General features: G+C 44.1%; 1 protein-coding gene across 5 annotated transcripts in view; it reads left to right on the forward strand.

Moving 5' to 3' along the window:
- LOC310771351 (zinc finger MIZ domain-containing protein 2-like) overlaps positions 1 to 16,517 on the forward strand; it is a 67,528-nt gene that overhangs the window by 2,177 nt on the left and 48,834 nt on the right. For all 5 annotated transcript variants that reach the window (XM_083663984.1, XM_083663982.1, XM_083663986.1 and 2 more), the window contains exon 2: positions 15,729 to 15,830. In XM_083663984.1, the coding sequence (XP_083520110.1) occupies positions 15,781 to 15,830 (50 nt within the window). In that variant the 5' untranslated portion in view covers positions 15,729 to 15,780. The remainder of the gene's footprint in view (positions 1 to 15,728; positions 15,831 to 16,517) is intronic.

Raw genomic sequence — 16,517 nt, forward strand, 5'->3', positions numbered from 1 at the left:
ATTGATATGGCTCACATAAGCAAAAACATTTTAAATAATCAAATTAAGTAGTCCATACCTCGGGATGCGTGCACAAAGAACTCGCCGCAGACTTTCCAAAAATGCTCGTAAACTGCTTAAATCTGGGAAAATGGAAAAATCAGCTTTGTCTATCCCTGCCTATGCCAAAAATGCTCAAAGCCCATGTGCAGTTTCAGATTGATTGGCCAAGCAGTTGAGACAGAAGGACAGAGTTTTCCTCATTTTGTAGTAGGATGCTCACCATATGCCAAATGGAATGTTTGGTGTGATGTCAAACTAATTTGAAATGTTCACATAATATTCCTACCATAATACTTCATTTTGTCTGAGTTTCTAAATAAAATGTGCTTGTTCTCATTTCAGAGAACAGAATTAAATCGTGCATCTTGATATCCCAAAATCACCATCATATCGTCATCACAATGATAATCTAGGGCTGCACGTTTCTGGTCAAAATGATAATCATGATTATTTTTGATCAATATTGAGATCACAATTATTTAACACACGCCTCTTTGACTTTGGGAACATCATATTGAACTAAAAACAAAACAAAAACAAACTTGGATTTCTTTGAACAGTCATCTTCTACCAAGGAAGGTTTAAAAATATCAACGGACAAATGTGCCAGCTCTCTGTTCTGGACTGGAGCTGAAACTACACGCACCACAGTGTGTTTGGGCTTTGGAGGAGGGGCGGAGCACACCACTGCCAGACAAAACCAGAGTGACATTGCTAAACGGAATACGACACCTTTTATCTGGATTTTAAATTTTCTTGTTTCATGATTCTCGGAAGCCAAACTCTTTTCACAATTGTTATATTCGATTATTGCGCTGCCCTAATATAATCGCACTGAAAGACGAGAAATGAATATTGAATTATCGTCCAGCCCTACTTTGGAGTGGTTGAGTTAGTTCATGACGGTACGTTTTGGCAGCGAAACAAATATATTTCTATATTTCACATCAAATGTTTTTTCCCCTCTGCTGTGTGACCATCAAATAAATGTAAATGAGAAAGATAGGCTGTAGCATTTATTTATTAATGTCCATAATTATCTATTTGAGATGGCAGGATCTGTTTTATCTTGTAGTGTAAAGCGTCTTTGAGCACTAGGAAAAGCGCTATATAAATCTGACGTATTATTATTATTTCCCTATTACAAGGTATATTATGCTCAATATTTATCTATTACATTACATTACTATTACAAGGTAATAAGGTATACAGGGATTAAAATTTGGCAAGGGATTGCGAGAATCGCACATATTTTTTGTCAATTCCTGCATATTTGTAATTTATAATGCGAGAGAAGTCGCGCAATTGTGCGGGGAATCGCCGATGTCTATTATGTTATGCCGACAGTGCAGAACCAACGTTGCTGAATACGGACGACTGGTCGGACACATTTGACGACGGACTGTTTTGCTGAACGTAGCTTCAGGCGTAGCCTCCCCACTCGGCAAGCAGCAAACCTTCTTGTGACCAAATATCCCCGCATTCAAAGAACTTAATACTCCCAGAGCTGGCGTAATCCATATTAAAAAAAAAACTAATGTTTTACCCGAAATGAAACGTCCAGGTTTTGTGTCGCTCGGTGGCTCCATAAACAGCCGGCTAACATTACGGTTAGAGATGCACCGATTGCCATTTTCTTGGCCATTTCCGATTTTTGAATAGTCTGACCTGCCGATACCGATTTTGGCCGATTCCGATTTTCTTTCTAAGGACTGGTTATTTTTTGACTTTTTTCTTTTTTTTTGACTTTGCTTTAATAGAAAATTAACATTCATGTCACATTTCTTATCATTTGCATGAGGTAGGACGATCTCACTCAAAAACATCTCAAAATAAAACTGTTCCAGGTTACTGGAAAGAGCTTTTCTTTTTTGTGTAAATACAATGAATATAAAACAACCAGTAGCCTATATCCCACAGCTATCATGCATTTACTTTTCCAAAAGAAAAAAGGTGCAACACAACAGGGGCTCCAGATGGAAAGTAGCCTATGGCTAAATCTGTTACAAAGCATATCTTCCCCTATGGTGTTTAATGTTTTTTTTGTATATGTCCCTGCCAAATAAACGAATAAAATAAAATAAATAAACGTCAAAATGTTATCCATGGACAAGGAGTTTATAGCCTATAGGTCTGGAGCCCAGAGACCTTCGAAGCCATGCCCACTCTACAGTTGTGGATTTGTCTGTTATTGAGTAGATGAGGAAATGAGTTCGAGTTGACTCACAGAGTCAGTTTTTTTTAATCCGCCATTCGAAAAAAAAAAAATCATCTCGCACAGAAAACCTTGCACACTGGTCCGATGCTTTTTATTATTATGTTCGTCGTTCTATTCGCAATACGAAACAAATAGTCCTCTCCTGTATCCACGTTACAACGTGACTGACAGATAGCAGCAGGCAGCGGTGATGTGGACTGCAGCTGGTCGGGGAAGAGGGGCCGGTGACTGTGGTGAGGTGAAGCGAGCCGCTCAGACTGGAGTGGAGTGGACTCCAACCTACCCTGCCCCTCCGCCACTTATTTTCGACTTGCATGTGTGACAAACTGCAAGCTTTGGATCGTCTTCACTGACGGCGAAACATTTCCACACCGACGAAGACATGCTGTGGCATGTGTGTAGTGGCTGCTTTTGTTTTGGCTGCAACTCATCCGTCTCGGTCTAGCTGTTTTCGGGTGCGCGCACGTCACGTGAAAATCGGCTCACAGAATCGGCTATTTAGAGTGACCGGCGCAGATCACCGGTCGAGGCCGATCACGTGGAAATCGGCCATTTCCGGTCACATGCCGATCGATCGGTGCATCCCTAGTTACGGTGGCTAACGGGAGCTAACGTATATACCCTTATAAACCCTCTATAAACCATAATATGTGTCCTTTCACTTTTGGTTGAAAAATGCTTCCACCGGATTAAAGAAAACATGTAATATTTGATGCAATACATAAAAACATTAGTCAACATCACATAATGTCTTTTCTTTAATCAGGTGGAAACATTTTTAATAAAGTGGAACAACACAGATAATGGTTTATAGTGGGACAGACTTCCCATGCCTGCCCATTCACTTCAATAGAACTCTCCCCAATGCAAAAGGTGTGCATAAACAGGTTGAACTTCCTTTTTAAAATACAAAAATGTGAAATTATTATCCCTTATCGGACATGAGAAGCAGATATTTGTCGGTTATAGCATCGGCTGAAAAAATCCCCCCAAAGTCTATAGACCCCCCCCAAAATCTATAAATCTCCCCTATCTGAAGAACATAAGGGGGGAATTCCCCCCCAGTTTGCAAAGTGAATTTTAAGCCCTGGCTGGTATATTTATGTATTATTACATTACATTACATTATATTACTATTACAAGGTATATGCTCAATATTTATGCATTATTCAGGCTGCAGCTAAATTCTCTGCAAATGGCCCTTTTCACTAGCTTGCTAATTCAGAAATGCTCTTTCGAACTCCAGTCCTCAAAACTCCCTGAATAGATATAAGAAAGTGGGAGTGTGGACGTCCGACTGACGTCCGGCTGAGTGATGTCATCAGGAAGTTGTGATGGCTAAGTGGGTGGGTGGGCCTCAGTGATATCATGAGACAGTTGTAATGGCTGGGCGGGTGGGTGGGCCTCAGTGATGTCATCAGACAGTTGTGATGTCTAAGTGGGTGGGTGGGTGGGCGATTCGATTTTCGAATAATCGTTGTTATTATCAAGGTCGACTTTTATTATTGAAATTCGAAATTCGAAAAAAAAAAAATTTTTTTTTTTTTTTTTTTTTTTTTTTTTTTTGAGTGAAATTTGCATTGTCTCCCCTGATTCTAAGTACCGGTATAGTCAAATCGCTATAAGCATTTTAAGCAAGGTTTATGGAAAAATGAATGGCGGATGAAATCCCATGAAGAGGGAGAGGGGGTGACTTTGGCACCCCTTTGGCACTCAGACCTGAGCCTACTAAATATTTAATGAACCACAACCACTCATGATTGTCAAAACTGTTTTTTATTTTCGAAAATGTCAATGTAAAAAAAATTAAAAATGTAAAAAAAAAAAAAAAAATTTTTTTTTTTTTTTTTTTTTACATTTTTTTATTTATTTTCGAAATTCGAATTAAATTCGAATTTGGCCAGCGAATTTCGAATAGTGTTTTTGCTAGAAATGCCCATCCCTATTATATTCTAACAGGTTTTTTGGAAGTTATTTTGTGGTTATGGCCGAAGTGGCTGCTGCAAACCGTTTCATTTCACTTCCTGATCTGCCCTGGCTACAGACACACTAACACTGGCCGATTCACTCGGGGTTCAAGCGAGACTACTCTGCGTTGGTCCGCGGAGACTATTAGAGGTAAGATGTGATGCATTGATATTAAATTTATACTGTTTAATAACAATCGAAAAAGTTGCTCGTAGCTGCTTTAACTCATTGAATGCCATGGACGGACATGTTCGTCATTTCAAATAGTAACGTAGAGTGCCAAGGACGGACATGTTCGTCAATTGCGTTTTTTGACGGTGGGGCGTCGATCAAAGCCTTCTGCCTCTCCTGTACAAATATTATAGCTATTGGAGGTCTATAACCTATTTTACAGAACCCTTAGGTGGCGACAGTGCTCTCCAGGTTAACAGAAAGGCAGAGAAAAACAGAGAATAAGTCATTGAGGAAACGGAAATCGCATCGCATCCGTATGCATCGATATGCATGAAGCGTTTTAACGTTAGATGTGCCTGCAACAGGCAGCAGCCAATCTGCTCCCACAATTGAGGTCCTCCACTGCTGCGACAGCCCATTCGCATGATCATCGTTATTATTCTCAACTGGAAGCATACAGTAGTAGCCGGTGACAAACACACGCGGAAAAAGCTGGATGTCGCCGCGCACCCTTCACAGTGCAGTCAGAGCAAACTCAGCAGAGAGCCACCTCCCATACAGGGAGGAGTGTGCAGTTGAGGCGAGGCGAGGCGAGGCGGGGCGGCGGGGGGGGGGGGGGGGGGGGAGAGCAGCACACAGCCACACAACACCCAGACAGACCCAGGCAGCAGGACAGGGTTGGCAAACGCAAGCCAGAATATCCGATGCCCACCAGCAGCAAGAAGCTGCAACCAGCAACGCACGCAGGGGCCAGCTAAAATAACCATATATATATGGTTGCAGCTAAAAATATTATTCTGCCAAACAAAATTCCCTGGCCTAAACTGTTTTATTGAAGGAAATTATTTTTGAGGTGTGACTACATTAGAAAAGATTAGCTTCAGAGTCAGTGATGTGCTTGAAATGTTTAATTTCACAAAAGGCCAATTATCTCAGCTTCTAGGAAAAAATTACTGTTTTTGGATGAATCAAGCTATCTTCTCCGGCTCATAACTAAAGAACGGAAAATGGGATCAATAAACTTTTTTTTGCAGATGATAGAATAGAGTCTCATCGTTCTTTGTGTGTGTTCAGTGTTTACAGAGTAATATCACACAATATTCTGTGGGCCTCGAGAAATCACTGAAAACGCTCTGAAACTCTGGCACTGGGAGCGTCCGTTCTCCAAAAGTGGCTGGCACTCAATGAGTTAAGTGTGTGGTAGGGCTGGGTCGGTTTGAAAATTTTAAAACCGGTTCGATATTGCTGTCTAAACCGGATCGAACCGGTATACCGATTTTTTTTTTTAATAATTTTTTTTTTTTTTTTTTTTTTCCAAGCAGGGCTCCCGAGTGTGGCCCATAACTGTCTGTAGTGCAACTTCAGTCCACCTGATAGCGATAATACACCTCTAAGCTGGTATTGTCAACCAGCAATGATACTGAATAAAAAGAAGCAGGACACCTGTGTAACAAACACACCCTGTATTTATTTCTCATAACTATTCAGCTCAACTTTTCTTCTAAACATCAAAATAATAAATGAAATAAGACTTCTGCCTATAGTGCAACTTGAGAAAAAGGCTAAAAAAAACACAAGCAGTGCAATCAGAATGGATTGGCTTACAGCTGAGCTGCCTTATAAACTTCAAAACTCACAAATTCACACAATATAGGGCCTAGGCATGGGTCGGTTTGAACATTTTGAAACCGGTTCGATATTCCCCAAAAAAACGTATCAAAGCGGCTGCAGTTGGTGGCGATAATGCACCTCTAAGCTGGTATGCTGCCAACCAGCACGAACACTGAATACAAATAAGCAGAACCTTTTAACTGTAACAACACACTGTTTTTATTTCTCATAACTATTCAGCTTAACTTTTCTTCAAACATCAACATAATAAACAAAATAAGACTTTTGCCTACTAGTGCAACTTGAGAAGAGGCTAATACGAACAATAGTGCAATCAGAATGGACTGGCAAAAAAAAAAAAAAAAAAAACTTTTTTTTTTTTTTTTTTTTTATAGGTTTTTTCGGTTTGCACGTGATCAAACCGGTTTGGGCTCGTATACCGAACCGAACCGGTAAAACCGGAAATCGACCCATGCCTAGTGTGTGGGTGGGTCTAGAGATCTGATGTGATGTCATCAGACAGTTGCGATGGCTAAGTGGGATTTTTTCACAAGGTTCTCAGAGAATTCGCAGACTTAATTTTGTTCAGGATCTAGTTCCACTCTCCCCCCCTCCCGTATCCACTTTATTTTTGAATGCCCCACTGTAAAAAATAATTGTGGGAACAAGGTCCGGTTTAACGTGACTCATGGTTGCAGCTTGCCATTTCCTTTGTTATACTCTGCTGCAGACCCGAATTATAAACCGGAAACTGGAGGACGTTATAAAAGTTATAAATATAGTCACGTTATAAACAACTAACCAACGCTGCGGGTCCGTATGGAAACAGTTTTACTCGAAATGGTTAAAAGTTAAATCAATTTGGTCATTCAGTGGCGTTTTACTGCCATGTAAAGTAACTATTACGCTAGCCGTTAGCATTAGCCACAGTAGCCGACTACCCACAATGCATTACGTTATCCCAGCACCCGAACGACACGGCTGTAGAGCAGAATGGCTCTGCTGTAAAATCCTCATAGACTTTTTTTTGTCAAGTTAAAACAGTGTAAAAATTACACCGCAAGCGGAAGAAGCACCCATCAGGCATCATGGCAGCTAGAAATAAGGTGGATAGAGGAATGTACTTCTCCCCACCTTGCCTTTTAGATGAGGTAGTTTCAAGTCCGCTACACTAGCTCTCGTGTTCAGGCCACGAGCGCACAAGTTTGCGAACAATTGCGAACCATGCATTTGCGGAATACAGGTTGCACAATGACTAAAATGTTGCGTTTGTGGCTGCACGCAGTTTCCACCTGGTAAATCTGCCAAGGCAAAAAGCCCAAAGACAGGTTTGTATTCATACTGGAGTGAGTGGTGGTGATACACTGTTCTCAGCTCGCCTCGCGGTATAATTGTTTTGGCAATACCATTCAGTTTCTGATCTCTCCTGAGCGGGGCCGTTCCAAGGCAGCGGTGTCAGTTGTCCCATTAGGTTATTGTTGCTGAAATCAATAGGGAGTTATAAAATGAAATGAATAATGTTGTTGGGAATCAGGGATCAGCTTCGGTGTAGGTCTTTTCCCCATGAAGATCCGAGGCGTCATCAGGTGGGAAGACGGATTGGACACCTCTTCTTGAGTTTGTGCAACTTGGAAGCTCTGAGTTACCTGCCCGCAGGTAACTTCTGCACTCTCACCGTCGACGATGGAGAGGAGGAATGCCTTCTTCATGTCAGCCCTGACTCCGTCTTCTAACTGCAGATTCTCACCCACTTGTCCCAGAAGCTCTCGTGCCTCAGGGATCAGTCATTACCTTCTCCCAACGCCCTCTGCTTTGAATGCCCATAGAGCCCTGAGGTGGCGGGTCACTGTAGGATGATGTCTGCACAGCCTCTTCTGAGAGCATGATGGCACGGCAGCTGATGAATGCAGGCCTGTGTTTAAGCAGCAGCCTCACAGGCATCAATTCCAAATTTCTCAATCCAGAAAGTCACAGAAACCATGTATGTACCTTCAGAAACCATGTATGTACCTTCAGAAACCATGTATGTACTTTCAAACCATTGTAGGTCAAACCATTGAAAAGGTAATTTCGAACATAGTCGATGGTAGGGCTGTGAATCTTCACTGGCCTCACGATTCGATTCGATCACGATTCAGAGGGCTTCGATTCGATTACGATTATCGATGCATCTCGATGCATCTCGATGCATCTTAAATCGATGCATCACTTTTTCTCCCCAATACATGATTTATTTTTTCTCACTTTCTTTTTTCTCACTGTGTGGGCTACTTTTAAAATAAAAGTGCATTTGGAATTGCATTGTATTATGATCAAAATAAACAACTGCATTCCATTATATTTTATTTTATTCGATTCGATCTTTTTTAAGAATCGATTTTTGACATTTGTGAATCGATGCAGAATCGTGCACGTCCACATAATTATAATCGATTATTTTTGATACCCCTAGTCGATGGTAGCCATTTTGGATTTAGTTTCTCTCAAAAAAACTGTGGCCCACATTTTCGCGAAATGCATGAAGGATAAATTAGTTTTTTAACCTCATAGATGGCAAATAAAGTGAGAATCTAACTTCCGCTCACAGAATTTTTTCTGCAATACTGTATCGATATTTCAGAATAATATCGTGATATATCGCCATATTGATTTTTTCCACAACCGACCGTGTGTTCATTGACACAATAAGAATACTTTTTTATTTCAGTGCGTTCAGTAACACACTCAACACTCAGTAGTTTTGACTCAATTTGTCCACTAAATTATCAATATCAAGTGATGTGCATATTATTACACTACCTGGGTGGTACACACCGCAAGTTGTATTTTCAGCTCTATTTTTAAATTTTCAGTCAATTATGTAGAGTATTGCAATATGTATTGTATCGCAATGTATCGTGATACAATCGTATCGCGACCCATGTATCGTGATACATATCGTATCGTGAGGTCCTTGCCAATACCCAGCCCTACTCCCGATTGTTGTAACGGTTGAAAACATTATGAAACACAAACTGCGATTTCTCAAAAAGTACAGAAGGTATAAAAAAGCTGAATGACGGCAATAAAGCGCAAAAAGTGGTGACCTGTTTAAAGTTTGAATGGAGTTTGTAGCTTGTAGATGAAGGAGTATTTAGAGTTCAAAGTGGGCGGGGTTTGACCAGTCCTCCCATAGACTTCCATTGTAAAAAGGCTTTTTTTTGGTCATCATCATATTTAGGTGATTTTCAAAACTTTCCCCAGATAGGATTCCTTGGGACTTTTCTTCTGTCATTTCGAACATACTGAGGAGACAAAATCCATTGAGTTTGCTTGTGTTGCAATTAGTGAGATATCAAACCCTATTTTTACTGGACTACATTTATGCATAAAAACAATATTCCTTTATATTGTAGTTACTGTATTCAATAATTATTTGTTAATTAGCCTATTGCAGACAGCCCTTCACTTTGAGTTTCTGATTTCTGTCTGTTGCTGACAGCTTGAAGCCTCTTTTATTGTGAAAGTAGCTCTGAGAAGGCAGTATTTGACCTCAATACTGTTTACCGTCCTCAGTGGGCCGTGTTTGTGAGATTTTCATATCGGAGTCTGAAGAGGTTGGGATCCCCTGGTCTAGTATTGTAGTAGTATTATTATGTAGTATTGCAACAGCTTATTGACATCTGTAGATGTTTGTCTGTAGATGTTTGTCTGTCGATGTTTGTCTGTAGATGTTTGTCTGTAGATGTTTAACAGATTCTGTTCATTCCGTTCCACACACCTGATTCTCATCACCGAGAGTGATTGAATTATTCTGAGAGAATATAACTAATAAGCTGTTGAAATGTTACCAATACTCCGTAGACTACCCAAATAATATGGTACATTCTTGATATGCCTAGCTCACTTCTTCTTCGTCTGTTTTTACACACAAAACTACAATCACACAGTCCAAACAGAAACGACTCAATACTTGCTTAGAGCAGAGTGCCAATCAAGGGTTGATTGAGTGAATAGCTGTGGTGTCTGTCGGCTGTGGGGAGGATGGCACTATGAAAGTATCCTGGCTGAACCCAGCCTTCAACGTGACGTCACAGACTAACACACAGGCTATGTCTGTAGCCTACGTCTGTGACTGATAGTATGTGGAGGTCATGTGGAGGCTGGGTTTACCCAGGCTACTACGAAGGCACTGACACAGAGGAGTGGGACCACAGTATGAGAGAGCTGAAGGCACTGACACAGAGGAGTGGGACCACAGTATGAGAGAGCTGAAGGCACTGACACAGAGGAGTGGGACCACAGTATGAGAGAGCGGAAGGCACTGACACAGAGGAGTGGGACCACAGTATGAGAGAGCTGAAGGCACTGACACAGAGGAGTGGGACCACAGTATGAGAGAGCGGAAGGCACTGACACAGAGGAGTGGGACCACAGTATGAGAGAGCGGAAGGCACTGACACAGAGGAGTGGGACCACAGTATGAGAGAGCTGAAGGCACTGACACAGAGGAGTGGGACCACAGTATGAGAGAGCGGAAGGCACTGACACAGAGGAGTGGGACCACAGTATGAGAGAGCTGAAGGCACTGACACAGAGGAGTGGGACCACAGTATGGGAGGACTGAAGGCACTGACACAGGAGTGGGACCACAGTATGGGAGGACTGAAGGCACTGACACAGGAGTGGGACCACAGTATGGGAGGACTGAAGGCACTGACACAGAGGAGTGGGACCACAGTATGGGAGGACTGAAGGCACTGACACAGGAGTGGGACCACAGTATGGGAGGACTGAAGGCACTGACACAGAGGAGTGGGACCACAGTATGGGAGGACTGAAGGCACTGACACAGAGGAGTGGGACCACAGTATGGAGAGCTGAAGGCACTGACACAGAGGAGTGGGACCACAGTATGGAGAGCTGAAGGCACTGACACAGAGGAGTGGGACCACAGTATGGAGAGCTGAAGGCACTGACACAGAGGAGTGGGACCACAGTATGAGGGAGCTGAAGGGACAGTTGAGGCTGGAAAGGAAAGGAGGCTGAGGTCAGAAGATGGAGAGAGTGGGAGAACAGCTTGTCCTGATCATTCGAGCGCTGGTACAGTCTGTGCTGCTAGCCCCTCAAACACACTTTAAATGGCTCTGAGCTTGTGTGTTTAATAGGAGCATATTTTAGAGCAGTGGTTCCCAACGTGAGGTCCAGGGGCCACCAGGGGTCCTTGGGGGAGTTCCAGGGGGTCCATAGCAAATTGTTGAATTATTAAAGACCCCCTAAACTCATGTTTCAAGATGTGTATAAAATACTCTACTATGAATAATAATTTGTCTTGATAGTTTTTCCCCACAGAAAGGTCAAATTATCTTGTTAAAATCCTTAAAATGACTTCCCCTCCTTCTCCCTCATTTAAAAATCCAAAGCAAGCAATCAGTTATGACAGTGAGAATGTGTTGGGGCTTTAACTGCTGAATACTGGACAGGGATTGGCTCCAAGATTCGTGATGTCACGAATCTTGCTTGTTGAAACCCGTCTTTTCAGTGAGCTCAGAGGAACTTTCCACTTTCACAAGATGATTGTAGAAACAGTCTTCTAGTGTCAAACTCAGAGACATCATTCTGCACAGTGGAGCTCAGACATCCAACTGAAGGAACATGAAGAAAAACTGAATTTTGACTTTAGGGGGTGTTTAAACTTGACCATTATGGAGTTAACACAATTAGATAATGTAGAAGAATGACATTTTTGATCATATTTTGTGATCTCTGTACCTTCAATACATATAGTCATGGAATTCAGGACAAAATCATAGCTAGTAACAAAAAAAAAAACGTCACAGATTTGGACCAGAGAGAAGAAACCTCATCAATGACCCCCCAATGACTAAATAAGGGGTCCTTGATATGAGCAGAAGGTTGAGTCACTCTGTAACATTGTGTGTGCGACTGTGCGTGCATATAAACATCTATAGGTTTATGATCCTTCAGTGTCTGCATGGGTCTTGAGGCGAGACCTGCAGAGAATACATATGTTTTTCCTTTGTTTGGGTTCGCTGCATGGGGAAGTTGTGATAGGAGGGAATTCAGAATTGCGCTCTCACGTGGTCGAATCTTGACTTATTAGCTCTCACTTTGCTACGTGATATAGGCTATATACCCTGCCCCTCCCACAGCCCCTGCCAGTGCCCCTCCCACAGCCCCTCCCACAGCCCCTCTCACCGCCCCTCCCAGTGCCCCTCCCACAGCCCCTCCCACAGCACAACATGTGGGGTGTCTGACCCAAATCCACCAGAAGCCAAAAGGAAAACCGGAGAGAAGAAAGGGGGAGGGGTCGTTCACGGCTCTGGTGCTGCTGGGAAATTAGGATGTAAGTTGGTAACGCCACAGAAAACCATAAGCGGGAGCTGAGAGGAGAGGTGGAGCTGGGAGGAGAGGACAGATGGAGCTGAGAGGAGAGATGGAGCTGAGAGGAGAAGAGAGATGGAGCTGAGAGGAGAGATGGAGAAGAGAGATGGAGAGATGGAGCTGAGAGGAGAGGAGAGATGGAGCGGAGAGGAGAGATGGAGCTGAGAGGAGAGGTGGAGCTGAGAGGAGAAGAGAGATGGAGCTGAGAGGAGAGATGGAGAGGAGAAGAGAGATGGAGCGGAGAGGAGAGATGGAGCGGAGAGGAGAGATGGAGCTGAGAGGAGAGATGGAGCTGAGAGGAGAGATGGAGCTGAGAGGAGAAGAGAGATGGAGCTGAGAGGAGAGATGGAGAAGAGAGATGGAGAGATGGAGCTGAGAGGAGAGATGGAGCTGGGAGGAGTGGAGAGATGGAGAGGAGAGGAGAGATGGAGCTGAGAGGAGAGGTGGAGCTGAGAGGAGAGGTGGAGCTGAGAGGAGAGATGGAGCTGAGAGGAGAGGTGGAGCTGAGAGGAGAGGAGAGATGGAGCTGAGAGGAGAGATGGAGCTGAGAGGAGAGGTGGAGCTGAGAGGAGAGGAGAGATGGAGCTGAGAGGAGAAGAGAGATGGAGCTGAGGAGAAGAGAGATGGAGCTGAGGAGAAGAGAGATGGAGCTGAGAGGAGAGATGGAGCTGGGAGGAGAAGAGAGATGGAGCTGAGGGGAGAGATGGAGCTGAGAGGAGAGGTGGAGCTGGGAGGAGAGATGGAGCTGGGAGGAGAAGAGAGATGGAGCTGAGGGGAGAGATGGAGCTGAGAGGAGAGGTGGAGCTGGGAGGAGAGATGGAGCTGGGAGGAGAAGAGAGATGGAGCTGAGGGGAGAGATGGAGCTGAGAGGAGAGGTGGAGCTGGGAGGAGAGATGGAGCTGGGAGGAGAAGAGAGATGGAGCTGAGGGGAGAGATGGAGCTGAGAGGAGAGGTGGAGCTGGGAGGAGAGATGGAGCTGAGAGGTGGAGCTGGGAGGAGAGATGGAGCTGGGAGGAGAAGAGAGATGGAGCTGAGGGGAGAGATGGAGCTGAGAGGAGAGATGGAGCTGAGAGGAGAGATGGAGCTGAGGGGAGAGATGGAGCTGAGAGGAGAGATGGAGCTGAGGGGAGAGATGGAGCTGAGAGGAGAGGTGGAGCTGGGAGGAGAGATGGAGCTGAGGGGAGAGATGGAGCTGAGAGGAGAGATGGAGCTGAGGGGAGAGATGGAGCTGAGAGGAGAGGTGGAGCTGGGAGGAGAGATGGAGCTGAGAGGAGAGATGGAGAGATGGAGCTGAGAGGAGAAGAGAAATGGAGCTGAGGGGAGGAGAGATGGAGCTGAGAGTAGAAGAGAGATGGAGCTGAGAGGAGAAGAGAGATGGAGCTGAGAGGAGAAGAGAGATGGAGCTGAGAGGAGAGGAGAGATGGAGCTGAGAGGAGAAGAGAGATGGAGCTGAGAGGAGAGGAGAGATGGAGCTGGGAGGAGTGTAAGGATGAGGGATGCGTATAGTTGTAATATCTTAAATCAGTGGCTCTCAAGCCTGCTCTTCCAGCACCTGGATTATATTCACCTGGCGTCTCATTCAGCCCCAATTAAGTCAATTTAATTATTTTCTATAATCAATTAGTCGTTTAGACTATTTAAAAAAGAAAGAAAAAGAAAATAAAATTCTTGTTTCCAGCTTCTTAACACCTTAAGTGCCATAGCCGAAATAATTCGTCTTACATAATCCAGCGCTTGAGTGCCAGAGCCGAAATAACTCGTCTTACATGTTTTTTTGACGGTGGGACATCAATCAACCCCTTTTACATCTTCGAGATAACTATTTGGAGCAAGAGCATGTGTGTAATCTATTTTACCGACCACTAAGTGGCGACAGAGACCGAGAGAAGTCACAGCCACGGGACCCAAAAGCCACAAAAGCAGCCGCCTCCCGCGGAAATGGCTTGGCGATTTTACAGTCAGAAGCCCGGACACACACACACAGAACGGACAGAGATCCCTTCCCCCCAGAGCCGCGCAGCAACGCGCGAACACACACACACACACACACACACACACACACCGCGGGAGAAAGCCATTCAAGGAAATGGCGACGCGATTTTACAGTAATCCATTTCAGACTCGTCTTGCCCGACAGGCAGACAGGCAGGCAGGCAGCAGCAACGCGCTTCTGACACGCCCGCTGTTAGAGCCAGGAGGAAGGAGGAGAAGACACACGGAGGGAGGAGTTTGAATGAGAGGGGTGTTTCCTGTTGTTATGGAGGAAATTACTGTTCAAAACTATTGTTTAGAATGTCTGACGGTCTTACTGATGCCAAAAATGAATGGTTAAAGTGACTGTTTCACAAAAAGCCATTTATCTCTGAATAAATTTCCAGACGCTGAAACCATGCTGTACTCAACGGCTAATATCTACATAACTACTAACTCTGCAAACTAACTCTTTTAGACAGAGAAAGCACACATTCTATTAGTTATTTTTAGATGATTGGTGTTCATGAATTCTTAACAGAAAAGAATCCTCTGCTCTTCTAAAATGAGCCAGAATCGTCAAAAACACCCCTGGCACAACTTACCTACAGGAATGAAAACATGGCTGGCATTCAATGTGTTAAATGTGAATATTTTTTCGTTTCTTTCTTTAGTCTTCTATGACAGTAAACTGATTATCTTTGGATTCCGCACTATTGGTCAGGACAAAAGAAGACCTTTGAGGGCGTCATCTTGGACATCGTTTACAGACCAAACAACTAATCTATCAGTCGAGAAAATAATCAGCAGATTAATCGAAAATGAAAAATAGATCGTTAGATCATGCAGCCCTAATTACATCAGGTGAATGTAATTAACGAGCTGGTAGGAGAGAAAACCAGCAAGGCCGTGCTACCCGAGGACCATGGATTCACTGTGTGTGTGTGTGTGTGTGTGTGTGTGTGTGATTTAGAAGTCAGTGTGCGGTGAGAGGAGTCTGCCTCTTCACATCTCTGTTCTCTTAAATTCCTTTTGAAATCAGCGAGCTAAATTTAGCTGGCAGCACCCCTCCCCCTCCTCTGAGAGCTATCAGAGCTACAGCAGTCAGTGGATAGGCTAACATTTTGATGTACACACACACACACACACACACACACACACACACAGATTAAAGTGATTGGCTCAGAGTAGGAGGGCGCAGTGCCTTTGTGCACACAGTGTGGGCTATACCCATGATAAATGGTTTCTCTGCAGTAAATGAGCTATGAGTAAGTCTGGTCTCTCTGTGTCTCTCTCTGTGTCTGTGTCTGTCTCTCTCTTTGTGTGTGTCTCTCTCTCTCTGTGTGTCTGTCTCTCATAGGGCTGCCACTTGAGGACAGCAGGGGACATCTCATGATCCCCCCGTTCATCCAATGAACCCCCTCAACTCCATGAAACCCTCCCTGCCTCCCACTCCGCAAAGGTACACACACACACACACACACACACACACACACACACACACACACACACACACACAATGTACTGTATCTGTGTCCCCAGGTGAACCTTTGGGTAGTCCCCATTTGACCCCTCGTCCGCTCTGCCCCTGTCTGACTCCAGTTCTGTCAGTTATATGGGGTTGTTAGGGCAGTAATGGCCTCGCTGTGGTAACTGACGTGTTACATTGTGTCTGACTCCAGTTCTGTCAGTTATATGGGGTTGTTAGGGCAGTAATGGCCTCGCTGTGGTAACTGACGTGTTACATTGTGTCTGACTCCAGTTCTGTCAGTTATATGGGGTTGTTAGGGCAGTAATGGCCTCGCTGTGGTAACTGACGTGTTACATTGTGTCTGACTCCAGTTCTGTCAGTTATATGGGGTTGTTAGGGCAGTAATGGCCTCGCTGTGGTAACTGACATGTTACATTGTGTCTGACTCCAGTTCTGTCAGTTATATGGGGTTGTTAGGGCAGTAATGGCCTCGCTGTGGTAACTGACGTGTTACATTGTGTCTGACTCCAGTTCTGTCAGTTATATGGGGTTGTTAGGGCAGTAATGGCCTCGCTGTGGTAACTGACGTGTTACATTGTGTCTGACTCCAGTTCTGTCAGTTATATGGGGTTGTTAGGGCAGTAATGGCCTCGCTGTGGTAACTGACGTGTTACATTG

Source organism: Poromitra crassiceps, assembly GCF_964638095.1.
Source record: "Poromitra crassiceps genome assembly, contig: HAP1_SCAFFOLD_557, whole genome shotgun sequence".
Taxonomy (NCBI): Eukaryota; Metazoa; Chordata; class Actinopteri; order Beryciformes; family Melamphaidae; genus Poromitra; species Poromitra crassiceps.